At 38.2% G+C, this 15,277-nt stretch overlaps 1 protein-coding gene across 3 annotated transcripts in view; it reads right to left on the bottom strand.

Moving 5' to 3' along the window:
- Positions 1–231: 231 nt before the first annotated feature.
- SLAMF1 (signaling lymphocytic activation molecule family member 1) overlaps positions 232–15,277 on the bottom strand; it is a 43,668-nt gene continuing 28,622 nt past the window's right edge. For 2 of the 3 annotated variants that reach the window (XM_036271888.1, XM_036271887.1), the window contains 2 exons: positions 2,265–2,357; positions 232–834 (listed from right to left, as the gene is read on the bottom strand). In XM_036271888.1, coding sequence (XP_036127781.1) covers positions 784–834; positions 2,265–2,357 — 144 coding nt within the window. In that variant the 3' untranslated portion in view covers positions 232–783. Of the gene's footprint in view, positions 835–2,264; positions 2,358–15,277 lie in introns of those variants that run through there. The other variant, XR_004960851.1, reaches the window with a different exon arrangement.

A 15,277-nucleotide genomic window follows, 5' to 3' on the forward strand; every position in this document is an offset into this window, starting at 1 on the left:
CTCCAGGTTGGTTGTAAACAGAGAACTAGAATTTAAAAATAATTCTGGGAAGTGAAAAATCACCCTAAAACAAGTTCTGATTATCGCTCATTCCTTTGTAACAGCGTCACCAAACACTTGTCACTTTTCTTTAAATCTGAACACCATTGGCATATTCTTAAAACTATACTTTTAAGAATCTTAGATGATTTCCATTTCATTATTCAAAGCTCAGACACCTCAAAGTCATGTTTTCAGTTTATTGACTCTAGCTTCTTTTGTCATTTTGTTTTACATATAATAAGGAATTCATCCTTTATTGTCCATCCAGAGAGAAAAACTGAGGCACAGAACCTTGATCAGGTGATCGGGATCCACTCCCAGAACCAAGTGCAGACAGCCAGAATGTAAACTGTTCCAGGGTCTGGCTGATGGTCAACTGTCCGAGATAGGTGCTAGATGTGCTGGCTTTTGCCTATGGCTTCTGTTATCCAGTCCCAGCAAAGAGCAAGACACCTAAAGGTCTAGACTCACTAGATTTGCATTATCTATTTTGTCTGATACACCACAGAGATGGAAAACTCTGTTCTGGGCCTATGCCCTGCAGAGCAGACGAGTGCTTGGGAAACTTGACTTTCTTTTCCTTTTCACTGGTGGATGTGGAAGCCATATCACCAAGGAGTTGATCTGAGAAGAGCACAGATGTGTAGAGTGTCATAAGAACTTGAGCCCTGGGGCCAAGTTCAGTGTTTATTTTAGCTCCTCCATGTTCTTTCAGAAAGTCCCTTCACTGGGTCCGTGGTGTCAGCTCTCTGGAAGTGTCACGCTGGCATAGACTGTGGTAGAGCTTGGTTCCTGGGGGCAAAACAGAAGAAGTCTGTTAATGGAGGGACTGGCACTGGCTTCACAGGAATAGATAGAAACAGCACTGCTTAGGGAAAGGGAAGTGTCTAGCTCAGGGTCTCTTAAAGTCAAGAATTGCTGGCTGGAGGCAGCACTCAGGTCTCAGACTGCCTGTCCTGCCCGCCAGATGGACTACAGCTCCCTTCCAAGCGTATGCCTGCCATCAATAAGACTGGGAGACCTGTCCCCGTGATCTAAGGACCGAAACTCAATGCCTTCCTCCCTCCTTGCTTTCTTCCCTTCCCTTGACTTCTAAGGAAAATCATTTGTTTTGCTCTTGAGCATGGGGCACAGTTTGGAGAAGATAAGAGAATTCCAAATTACTGAGCTTTAAAAAAGGTTAGTGAGACCCAAGGGGAGAAGAAAGAAGTGGTTTAGGCAGGAGAGAGGGAGAGAGAGGACATGAGGATTTTCCGCAAAGACCTCTTATAGAGAGAAGAAATTCAAGAGTCAGAGAAGAAAAGAGATAGAAATGGGAACATTCAGGAAGTTTTTCTATAAAATGTGAAACATATCATTTTTCTTTCCCAAGAAAACTTCACTATAAATTTACATTATTATTATTATTATTTTTTAAAGATTATGAAGTCAGGGCACATGCACAGTGAAAGCTTCGAAGAAGAGGGAAAAATGTAGGCATTTCTGTGTTCTTTTAATCTTCAGCTATCTCCTAAAGTGCTTTATTTAATAGAGCACAACTAGAGGCAAGATTTCAGCCCAGAATTTATTTCTGTCCATTTAGTAAAACAAAAGAATTTATTTCTGTCAAGTAAAATTAATCCAACACTGATTTTGCAATAGGGTAGAATAGAGGAAGCTCATTCTGAGCGGCATATCACATTCTCTTCTAGGCTTCATACCTGTTCAGAGCTCAACTCTTAGATATTCTGATTAAATGGGGCTGGACAGAGCCTAGACACGAGCGTTTTCACAAAGCTCCCTTGGTGATTCTGTATCACAGCTGGACTTGAGAACTTCTGGACTAAAAATGCCATCCCCAAACTTAAATGGGCATCAGGATCAGTTGGCAGATGTCGTTTTTAAATGTGCAGATGCCTGGTTATTTGCCATAGACATTCTGATTGAACAGAATGCTAGGTGGAAAACCCCAGGAATCTTTATTTTTAACAAACATGCCAGCTGATTCTGATGTGGTCCTTGGACGACCCTCAGAGATACATTAGTGAGCAGAACAAATTGTGACCCCATGTGAGCAGCCATGAGGGGTTCCCAGAAGTACTGCAACCAAGACTGCAAGTGCTCATTGCTACCTACTTGCGAGGGCCTGCCTTTTCCATTCTAGGCCTCTGTTTTATTTCAGCTCTGCATAGGCCCCACCCTTTCCTCTCCTCCTATTCTCATTCTACAGAAAGATGCCTTACCTGAACAGGCTTTGTGACAGGCTCTGTAGCCGCAACATAAATGGTGGTGCAGGGGTCCTGAGCTGGCAGAGGATCAGGTTTCTTCTGAACAGACTGCAAAAGAAGCAAATAAAGCAGGGAGTTAGCTGAACAGAGAGTTATTGCTCATCTAGCTCTCTCTATGGAGAAGTACAGAATCAAAACGCTTTGTTAGAAAACTCCTTAGAACAATTTGGTCCAACCTCCTTCCCAGGTGGAAATTCTCCTCCAAACTCCCTGGAACTCAATTCTCTGGGCTTTGCCTGAACTCCACAGGTGACATCTTGGAGCTCATAACCTCATGAGTCAGCCTAATTTATCATTTGAGCTTCCCAGATGTTTGAAAGTTCTTCCTCACAGTGAACTGCAATTGGCATGGTTCTTACTGAGACACCTGAAGAGAAGGCCATCTTCATGGTAGTTGAGTCTGGTTCATGTCATCCACTACTTGCAGAGCTCATTCCATCCTCACACTCTAACATGGCTTTTTGTTACTTCTCTTCTGTCCAAATATTGAACTTAATAATCACATATCAAAGTTCTTCACAGGTCTTCTCATTCGTCTCACAACCACTCTATATGTTAGACACCATTGTCACATTTTACAGATGAACAAGCTAAAACCCAGAAAGATTTATTACTTTGCTAATGTATGCAATGCAAGAAGTATTAAAGCCAGGAATCCCACCAAGAACTTTTAAAGTGTATGCTCTTTTCATCATACCACTCTTCTCTGGTTGGCCCAACTTACAATGACCTCTCCTTTACCTAAATTCTTCAAGCACTTACAGTCTAATTCATATGCCATGGCACTTAATTGTATGCTGAATTTATCACACTCATATTAAACATTGTTTCTCCAAACACACTATCAATTCCTTGAGAAATAGGTTTGCATTCCTCACAAAATAGTGTCATGAATTAAGTGAATGAATTATTCATTCAATAGTGAATGAATTAAGATCTACAACACCAGGATGAAGTCAGTGTGGGGATAAACTGAGACCATAACCCTCAAGATGGGGATGACATAATTTATGCCAGGGAAATCATTCTTTCAACACACTTTGGGAACACTGGTGTAGGGTAATGCTACTCTCCACTTTTCCTGATATAGAGCAAGACTTGAAACTGAAACACCTGGTTTCTAATAGGAGAGAACTTAGAATCTTGTCACCTGATGGAAGAGATAAGGAATTGGAAAAGTTTACTGAAGGAAAAAAGATTCCAGGTGGAACATGATCTTTCCCTTTGTGTATTTTGATGAATTGCTACGTAGAAGAGAAATTATATTTGTAATGTAGAGTCCTTCAGGTTTAAACCAAGGTTGGAATTTTAGAGAAATCTTTTGTTCAATCTAATAAAGATTTTTTTCTAATATAAAAGGTATTCAAATGTGGGATGAATTGCCTTGGGAGGCAGTAAATCCCTCATTACTGAAAGTGCTTGGGGTAGATCAGGGCTTCTCATATTTTAATGTGCCTATGAATTGCATGGGGATTTTGTTAGGAGGCTGGTTCTATTTCAGAAGATCTGTGGTGGGGCCTGGGATTCTGCATTTCTGATAGAGCTCCAGGTGATGCTGCTAATGCTAGGTCACAGACTGTATTTTAATAAAAAGAAGCTAGCCAACACTTTGCAAATAATGTTATAGAAGGTAATCCAAAAGAATTTGCCTGAATCAAACAGATGACTTTCAAGATCCCCTACAATTCATAGATACTATATTCTGGAGAAAATTTAAATTTAAGGAAGAATTATTTGCAATAATGAGATGCATATAAAGAATGTAAAAGTCTGTAAGAGACCTCTATCGATAGAAGCAACTCCTGCCAATCTTACTGCCTGTAAGGACTTAACAATGACCTGACTTAGAGGCATGGGGGAGAAAGCAAATAACTTATGCTTTCCACATTTAATTAAAAGGTTTAAAAAATGTATAGAGAAAACAACCATAGTTTTATCACTTTAACACAATATGGTTAGCATGCTGGTAGTTTCTCTTCAGGATTTTTATCTAGGCACAGGGAATTATTTTAAACATAGTTATAATAATTTAGTACCTTTTTGTATTTTGTTGTCTTCAGTTAGGGCACAACTCCAGGAAGCATGATTTGAAAAAAACTCTAGGCACATTATACTCACATATTCTTTATAAATAATATCCCCTGGAATTGTACAAGGTGTTAGCCCTGATAAGACCTATGTGAGTCCCTAGCTGACAGCAGACATTTGGTAAATAATTTTCTATCTTATTATAGTTTTTGTGAGGGTATTAAATAGCCATTAAAAATAAGAATAAAGAAAATATTAATAAATGTGAATAATTGTCCATGTTATCTCAGTCTTTATATATGATCATATAGGCATTGTAAATATGAACAAAGAAAACTGTAAGGATGTGGGTAAGTCCAAATGCATATTGAAACAACAATAATGATGTCTTGTATGTTTAAAATATGTATGAAATTAAAATAATGACCAAAAAAAGCACATAAATCAAGAAGAGGTAAAATTAAAGATGGAGTTAAAATATTAAAAATTAAAATAAAGGTGAAGTTGCAATATTGTCCAGGAAGAAAATAAATATTAGACTTTGATAAGTCAAAGATGCACTTCCTTAATTCTAGGGTAACCAATAAAAGAATAGAAAAATGGCCCTGGCCGGTTTGGCTCAGCAGTTAGAGCATCAGCCTGCGGTCCAGAGAGAGCCGGGTTCAGTTCCCACTAAGGGTACGTACCTCGGTTGTAGTTTGTCCCCGGCCCTAGTTGGGTCATGTGGGAGGCAGCCACTTGATGTGTCACTTTCACATTGATGTTTCTCTCTCTTCCTCTCTCTCCCCCCCACTCTATCTGAACAAAAAATGGAAAAATGTCCTCGGGTGAAGATAAAAAAAAAAGAATAGAAAAAAATGGCTTAATTACTAATCTAATAGGCAAATGAAATAATAAGAATATAATTTAATTCTTCCTTCAGAGAAACTCCTGGCTCAGAGAGCTTCACCCATGAATCCTGACAAATACTTGAGGAGAAAAATAACATAAATTATATTCAAACATTTCCAGAGAATACAAAAAAGAGATATATCCTGTAATAAGTTGAATTGAGGCCCCCTAAAATAGGTCCACCCAGAATCTCAAAATGTGATCTTATTTGGAATAGGGTCTTTGTAGATACAATTAGGGTAATAATTTCAAAATGAAGTCATGCTGGTTTAGGGTGGGTCTTAAATCCAGTGACAAGTGTCCTTATAAGAGACAGAAAAGGAGAAGACACAGAGAGAGGAGTTATGTGAAGATGGAGGCAGAATTGGAGTTATGTAGCTACAAGCCAACAAATGCCAGAGAATGCCTGGAGCCACCAGAAACTGGAAGAAGCAAAAAAAAAAAAAAAAAATTCCTTCCTAGGACCTCAGTAGGAGTATGGCCCTAGTGACACCTTCATTTTGTACTTCATACCTTCAGAACTGTTAGAGAATACATTTTTGTTGTTTTAAGTCATCAAGTTTGTAGTACTTTGTTATAGTAGCACAGGGAAACTAATTCACTCCAGCTTATTCTGTGAGTTAAGCATACTCTTGATATCAAAACCTCACAAGGGCATTACAAGAGAGAAAAATTATAGGCCAATTTTATTCAGAAACATAAACAGAAAAATTTCTTAAAATAGTAGTAAATAAAATCTGACAACAAGGACCAGACTAAATTGCTTTTAAAAAAATCCTCACCCAAGGACATTTTTTCCATTGATTTTTAGAGAGAGAAAGGGGGATGGGGAGAGAGAGAGAAAGAGAAACACATTGATTGGTTGTTTCCCGAGTGTGCTCAGACCAGGAATCTAACCTGCAACCTTTTGGTCCTCAGGTTGATGCTCTAACCACTGTTCTAACCACTGGCCAGGTCCAGACTAAATTGCTTTTATTCCAGGAAAACAAAGTTGGTTAAATCTTTGCAAAAGAGTGCAGTTCAGTAGATAAATAAGAAAGATAAAATTTTCAAAATCATAACATTATATCAGTAGATGTGCAGCATTGATAAATTCAAAATCAATTATTCTTCATAAAGTGTCTTAGCAAACCATTTTTTTACTTTTGAATTTATATTAATTTTAAAATTAATATTCAATATATTCAAGTTAAATCCAAGTCCTTCCTTAAGAAATAAATCTCACATTCACTGGAAATCCTCTTACTGTCCACCTGAGGGATTTTTCATTCAGCTGAGGACTAAAACCCAAGGCTTATCAAGTAACTGAGACTAATAGCCTGCAGGCAAAAGTTATAGAATAACTGAATCTTTGCTTGGCCTGCGAATCTACACAGGAAAGTAAGATTTGACATTGGTGTTTAATGTGGGCCCTCCCACAGTCATTCAAACCCAGTAGAGGGAGCCACAATCAGCATAACACCAAACCCACAGGGAAAATTTGGCAGGTCCAAAACCCACTAAAACAGTCAAAATGGTGAAACAAAGAAACAAATCCCAAATGAAAGAACAAGAGAATTCTACAGGAGAAGGGATAAGTGAAATGGAATTAAGCAAGTTATCAGAGGTAGAGTTCAGAGTAATAATTAGGAGGTTCAGCAGCATGAAGATAAAGAAACAATGAAAATCAACCAATTGGAAATGAAAAACCACCACACATAAATCAAAAATGACATAGCAGAAATAAAGAACACATTGGAAGAAATAACTAGCAGAGTGGGGGAAGCTAATGATGGGATCACTAAATTAGAAGACAGGGTAGAAAAAATTACCCAATCAGAAAACCAGAAATAAAAAAACAATTAAAAAAACAAAAGGACAGCTTAAGAGAACTGTGGGATGATATGAAATGTAACAAAATCTGCATCATAGGGGTGCCAGAAGAAGAAGAAAATGAGCAAGGGTTAGAGAATGTATTTGAAGAAATGTGACAAAAACTTCCCTAAGTTAGTGGGAAAAGAAAAAAGGCAAAAAGTTCAAGAAGCACAGAGAGCCCCAAGTAAGAAGAACCCAAATAGGTTCACACCAAGACACATAATAATTTAAATGCCCAAAATTAAAAACAAAAAGAGAATTCTAAAGGTAGCAAGAAGTTTGTCCCCGGCCCTGGCTGGTTGTGTGGGTGGCAGCCACTCGATGTGTCCCTTTCACGTTGATGTTTCTCTCTCTCCCTCTCTTCCTCTCTCTTCCTCCCACTCTGTCTGAACAAAAAATAGAAAAATGTCCTTGGGTGAGGATTAAATAAATAAATAAATAAATAAATAAATAAATAAAGGCAGCAAGATATAAGCAACATGTACAAAGGAGCCCCCATAAGGCTATCAGCTGATTTCTCAACAGAAACACTACAGGCCAGGAGGGAATGGCATAAAATATTTAAGGTAATGAAAAACAAGAATCTGAATACAAGACTACTCTTTCCAGCAAGGTAATCATTCAAAATAGAAGTTGAAATAAAGAGCTTTCAGACAAAAAAAAAAAAAAAAAAAAAAAAAAGGCTAAGGGAATATATTAACACCAAACCAGCACTCCATGAAATGTTAAAAGGATTGCTGTAATAAGCTGAAGAAATAGGGAAATAAACATAACCATGATAAATAAAAATGGCAATAAATAAGTACATATCAATAAAAATCTTAAGCATAAATGGATTAAACACTCCAATAAAAAGACATAAAGTAGCTGAATGGATAAGAAAGCATGATTCCTATATATGTTGTTTACAAGAAACCCGCCTCACAACAAAAGACTCACATAGGTTGAAAGTGAAGGGATGGAAAAATATCTTCCAAGTAAACAGAAAGGAAGAAAACAAAAACAAAAACAAAAACCTGGGGTAGCAATCCTCATTTCTGATAAAATAGACTTCAAAATAAAGGCCATAACTAGAGACAAAGAAAGCCACTACATAATATTGAAAGGATCTATCCAACAGGAGGATATAACCTTGGTAAGCATATATGCACCCAATATAGGAGCACCAAAATATATTTAAAATCTTCTGGAGGACTTCAAAGGAGAAATTGACAGCAATGCAATCATAGCAGGGGACTTCAATACCCCACAGATATCACTGGATAGAACCACTAGACAAAAAATTAACAAGGACATAGAGACTTTAAATGATGCACTACATCAAATGGATTTAATAGATATCTACAGAGAATCATACCCCCAAACTGCAGAATTAACATTCTTCTTAAGTGCACACAGGACATTCTCAAAGATAGACCACATGTTACAACGCAAACTAAGTCTCTACATGTTCAAGAAGACTGAAATCATATCAAGCATCTTCTCAGCTCACAATGGCATAAAACTAGAAATTAATTACAATAAAAATATTCAAACACATGGAGGCTAAATAGCATGTTATTAAACAATAAATTGGTTACCAAGGAGGTCAAGAAAAAAATAAAAAAATCCATGAAACCAATGAGAATGAACACACAACAACACAAAATCTATGGGATGTGGGGAAAACAGTCCTGAGAGGGAATCATAGCACTACACGCCTACCTCAAGAAACAAGAAAATTTTCTAATTGACTATCTAACTCTCCAACTTAAAGATCAAGAAAGTAAACAAAAAGAAAAACCCAGAGCAAGTAGAAGGAAAGAAATAGTAAAGGTCAGAGCAGAAATAAATGACATAGAGACTAAACAACAACAACAACAAAAAACAAACAAACAAATAATTCAAAAGATCAATAGAACTAAGAGGTTGTTTGAAAAGATAAAGAATATTGATGAACCCTTAGCCAGACTCACCAAGAAACAGAGAGAGGAGACAAATAAAGTCAGAAATGAAAAAGAAGAAATAACAACTGACATCAGAGAAGTACAAAGGATTGTTTAAAAATACTATGAACAATTATATGCCAATAAATTGGACAATCTTCATGAAATAAACTAAATCCTAAAATCACACAGTCTCCCAAATCTAAATCAGGAAGAGACAGAAAACTTGAACAGACCAATTACAACTAAGGAAATTGAAGTGGTAATCAATAAACTCCCCACAAACAAAAGCCCGGGCCCAGATGGCTTCATAGGGGTTTTACCAAATATTCAAAGAAAAGCTAACACCCATTCTCCTCAAACTATTTTAAAAAAATTCAATAAGAAGAAAGACTTCTAAACCTGTTTTGTGAGGCCAACATAATTCTAATTCCAAAACCAAATAAAGGCATTACAAAGAAAGAAAACTACAGACAAATATCCCTGGTGAACACGGATGCCAAAATCCTTAACAAAATATTAGCAAATTGGATGCAGCAATACATTAAAAAAATTATTCATTATGACCAAGTGGGATTCATCCCATGGATGCAAGGCTGGTACAATATTTGCAAAGCAATAAAAGTGATACACCACATAAACAAAATGAAAGGTAAAAACCACATGATTATATCGATAGATGCTGAAAAAGCATCTGACAAAATTCAGCACCCATTTCTGATCAAAATGCCAAGCAATGTGGGAATAGAGGGATCATATCTTTACATAACAAAGGTCATATATGAAAAACCTACAGCCAGTATCATATTCAATGGGCAAAAACTTAAAGCATTTTCCTTAAGAACAGGAACAAGACAGGGATGCCCATTTTTGCCACTCTTATTTAACATAGTACTGGAAGTCTTAGGCACAGCAATTAGACAAGGAGAAAAGGTAAAAGGGATCCAAATCGGAAAGAGGGAAGTGAAACTGACACTATTAACTGACGACATAATATTGTACCTAGAAAACCCTAAAGATTCCATCAAAAATCTACTAGATTTAATAAATGAATTTGGCAAAGTAGCAGGACACAAAATTAACAACCAGATATCAATGCCATTCTTATACACCAATAATAAACTCTCAGAAAGGGAAACAACTAAGACAATCCCATTTACCATTGCAACAACCACAAAAAAATAAAATAAAATACCTAGGAATAAATTTAACTAAGAAGGTAAAAGACTTGTTCTCAGAAAACTACAGGACATTGAAAAAAGAAATAAAAGAAGATATAAAAAAGTGGAAACATATACCATGTTCATGGATTGGAAAAATCAATATCACTACAATGTTCATACTACTCAAAGCAGTATACTGATTCAATGCAATCCTTATTAAAATACCAACAACATATTTCACAGATCTAGAACAAAAACTCCAAAAGTTTATATGAAACCATAAAAGACCTCGAATGGCCACAGCAATCTTGAAAAAGACCAAAGTGGGAGGGATCACAATACCAGATATCAAATTATACTACAAAGCCATCATAATCAAAACAGCCTGGTACTGACACAAGAACAGACATAGAGATCAACAGAACAGAACAGAGAACCCAGACATTGACCCAAGACAGTATGCACAATTCATATTCGACAAAGGAGGCAAGAGCATACAATGGAGAAAAGACAGTTTCTTCGATAAATGGTGCTGGGAAAACTGGACACCTATATACAAAAAAAAAAAAAAAGAAAAAGAAACCATATCACCAACTTACACCATACACAAGAATAAACTCAAAATGGATAAAAGACTCAAATGTAACCCATGAAACCATAAAAATCCTAGAAGAAAACGGAGGCAAAAAAAATATCAGACATCATATGTAGTGGAATTTTCACTGATACATCACCTAGGGCAAGAGAAACAAAGGCAAAAAAATTAGTAAATGGGCTACATCAAACTAAAAAGCTTCTTCATGGCAAAAGAAATCAGCATCAAAATGAAAATGGAACTGACTCTCTGGGAGAATATATTTGCTAATGATACATTGGATAAAGGGTCAATATCTAAAATATATAAAGTACTTACACAACTCGACAAAAGGAAGACAAGCAATTCAACTTAAAAATAGGTGGAGGACCTGAATAGACACTTCTCCAAACAGGACATACAATTGGCCAGGAGACATGAAAAAATGCTCATCTCTAATCATCAGAGCGATGCAAATTAAAACTATGAGATATCACCACACATCACCAGAATGGCGGTCATCAACAAATCCTCCAACAACAAATGCTGGCAAGGATGTGGAGAATATTCATCCTACCAGATATCAAACTTATAATATATCTGTAATCACAGATTTGCAAAGATGGTATAGTACTTGTGTAAATATAAACAAATAGACCAATAGAGCAGAATAGAGAACTTCAAAATACATCCACACATATATGGCTCTTGATTTATGGTGAAGGTGTCACTGCAGTGGACAAGGAAAATCTTTTCAATAAATGGTCAATAGGCAACCCATATGGAAAAAAATTAAAATTGACACATTTCGCACCACACTTCAAAAATCATGTTTAGGGGAAAGATGGAGGCCGGCAGGACTGGAGGGAGGGTGAGTGTGTGAGAGAGTGAGCTAGTGTGTGAGAGAGTGTGAGTGGACTTGAAGGTGGGTGACCAAACCCGAGCAGTGCAGAGCCACGGAGCAGAAACTTCCTGTGCTGTGGACGAGAGCAACTGGCTACTGCAGTAAGTGGCTCTTCAGGGCACTTCTCCCTGCGCCACGGGAAGGTGCCACCATTTTGGAATATCCCAGGTCTTCCCTGAGAGGAGGCAGTGGGAGCAGCTAGGGCCCAGCAACCTGAGCCCACCAACGCACCTGGCACCATGGAACCAGTGGACACTCTGTGTCAACACAGACCAGTGCACAGTGCTGGAACTACCAAGGTGACGGTCTCAGAAGCCGCAGACAGCCGGGAGCCCAGCACCATCCCCCATAGTAGCAGCCCCATCAGAGTTAAGATATACCCCCAGCAACAGAGGCTGGAGAGAAGATATTCATCTCCAGGCAACAGAAGCACAGACTAGCAGCTGAGACCCATCCCCAAACACTACACCAAAAGCTGAGCAGGAGTTGAGCCCCACAGGGCAGCAGTACTCCCCAGCCGCCATGGCAGGACCTGGGGCTCCACAGAGGCCTGTTTGGTCCAGCAGCTCACAAGAGCAGTGGGAAGCTGGAGCCCAAGAGGGACTGGTGTGATCCAGCTGCCTGCCCACAGGACCTGCAGGGTGCAGGTGCACCAGAGAGGCCCGTGCGACCCAGCAGGGACTGTGCTATCCAGTTACCTGCGGGACCTGCGGGGTGCTGAAGCACCAGAGAGGCCTGTGCGACCCAGCTGTGCACAAGATAGGCATAGAGGATGTGAAAATGGAGGTGGAGTGAATGGAAGCTACACAGACCATCTCACAGGACCAAATGGGAATTACAACTAAAATAAAGACAAATCCTTGGAAAAAAAGCAACAGTAAAGCAGCAGGACAGGATCATATAACCAGGGACACTGTTAGGATCTGCAAAGGTGCGAGAGGGTGGCAGGCTGGGAGCCCAGGGACAGCAGCAGTCTTAGCTGTGAGCAGCGCCCTTGGGAAATAAAGACCAATCCCACTCCATAGTGCAGAGAGCCGGGACAGAGCCCTAAAATAGCCACAGCCACTCACCTGGTGGCTACAGCAGAGGGAGGAAAGACTAGGCTGGAACTCTGTGAGGACAACCGGGATTTGGAGGGCACTCAGAGTTTTTGCTGAGTTGCGGCCACAAAGGACAGTGGCCAGTGTGCTCCTTCCCAGAGCTGTGGGGAAAAGCAACAGCCCCCCATCCCCAAGCCCCTTGGAGAGTCAGCCTTTCCCAGGTGAGGCAAGGAAATGCAAATTGAGGCTCATTAACAACCAGCATCTATTCTACCCTCTGGAAATCCTCTTATGCAGAACACTAGGGCTGCATTACAAGGCACTGATTAACTGAGACTACTAGCCACCAGGAAAAAGCTAGAGGATAACTGAACCTTTCCTGGGCTTGTAAATTTACCCAGGAAAGTAATACTTGACAGTGGTGTTTAACATGGGCCCACTCAGGCTCATCCAAACCGAGTAGAGGGAGCCACAAACAGTAGAACACCAATATATATATATAGAGTGCTCTTACAACTCAACAAAAGGAAGACAAAGAACCCAATTAAAAAAATGGGCAGAGGAACTAAATAGACACCTCTCCAAACAGGACATACAAATGGCTAAGAGACATATGAAGACATGCTCAATATCTCTAATCATCAGTGAGATGCAAATTAAAACAATGAGGTATCACCTCACACCTGTCAGAATGGCCGCCATCAACAAGTCATCAAACAAGTGTTGGCAAGGGTGTGGAGAAAAGGGGAGTCTAGTACACTGCTGGTGGGAATGCAGACTGGTGCAGCTACTATGGAAAACAATATGGTGTTACTTCAAAAAATTAAAAATTGAATTGCCATTTGACCCAGTGATCCCACTTCTAGGAATATACCCTAAGAAGCCTGAAACACCAATCAGAAAGGATACATATAGCCCCATGTTTGTAGCAGCACTATTTACAATAGCTAATATCTGGAAACAGCCCAAATGTCCATCAGTAGATGAATGGATAAAAAAAGCACTGGTATATATACACAATGGAGTACTATGCAGCTGTAAGAAATAAAGATCTCTTATCCTTTGAGACTACTGGAAAGTATTATCCTAAGCGAAACAAGCCAAACAGAGAAAGACAAGTATCATATGATCTCATTTATTTGTGGAATATAATGAACATAACAGTCTGAGGAATGGGGTAGTCCCAGAGACGTGGAAGTGGTGTACAGACTGACAATCCCCAGAAGAGGGGGTGGTGGGAGAGAGATAAACTACAGAACTTATATGCATGTATGTATAAACAATGGACATGGACAACAAAGCTGGGGACAGAGCGGAGAGGGAGGGGGAGGGGGATCAGTGGGGGGAAAAGGAGAAACATCTGTAACAAAAATAAATTAATTAATTAAAAAATCTTTTTTAGGTACATAACAGATATAATTGAGAAAGATAAACCATACATCTTTAAGAAGATAATAGAATATCTTCGTTGCCTGGAATAGAGAAAGTTTTTTCAAACAGACCATAAAAAATGCTGTCTATAAAGAATGAGATTGCTAAATTGTTCTCTTCACCCCCCCAAAAGAAATTAATTTTCCTTATCAAAAGGTATCTCTGAGAAAGTGCAAAGGCAAGCCACAGAATTGGTGAAGGTATTTGCTAACATACCTGCCAAAAAGATAAAATATTTAATAGTTTATAGTAATCCATTTTTAAAAACCTGAAACTCAAAGGAAAAAGGGCTAGAGATTTAATAGGCACTTTAAAAACGAGGATATTATTAATATCGGCAATAGACATGTGGAACATTGTTCAACTTTCTTAATAATTAGGGGAATTAAAAATGTAACTAAAAAAGCCATATCCAACAGAAAAACTAAAATTTAAAAGGCTAATAATATCAAGTTTTTAGAATGTGCAGCAACTGAAACTCAGACATATCTGATAGAAAAGTAAATTGTTACACCCACTTGGAAAAACAGTTTGGCCTTATCTAGTCGATTTGAAGATATGCATACTCTATGATTCAGTGATTCTACTTTTAGGTATATACCCAATAAAAATATGTGCACTTGTCTACTAAGAAGGAGACATATTAATGAATGTTCATAGTGCAATTTTTATAATAGCTTCAAACTGGAAATAATCCAAATGTCCACCAATAGTCAACTGGACAGTAAAGTCTTATATTGACATCTATAAAACAAGGGAAATAAATGTATTATATCTAAGCTCAAAGACATGTACGAATATCATAAAGGTAATATTGAGCAAAATAAATCAGACACAAGAATAAAAACACTGTAGGATTCTATTTTTATAAAATCAAGGAAAGAGAGAGAAAACTAAATTATATTTTTAGAAGTCAGGATAGTGAGATCTTAGGGGAGAAGCCAGAGGATAGTGATTGGGAGGCACACAAGGAGACTGGGAGTTGCTGGCAATGTTTGTTCCTTTTTCTGAGTAACAGTTTTGTGATATTAGGAGACTCAATACTACAAGATGTAATTTCTCTTCAAATAGATCCTCAATGCAATCTTAATAGGATTTTTTCCTTTTTGTGATACTTGAGAAGCTAAATCTAAAATACATATGAAAGTAGAAAGCGTC

This window comes from Molossus molossus, unplaced genomic scaffold (assembly GCF_014108415.1).
Source record: "Molossus molossus isolate mMolMol1 unplaced genomic scaffold, mMolMol1.p scaffold_m16_p_20, whole genome shotgun sequence".
NCBI lineage: Eukaryota > Metazoa > Chordata > Mammalia > Chiroptera > Molossidae > Molossus > Molossus molossus.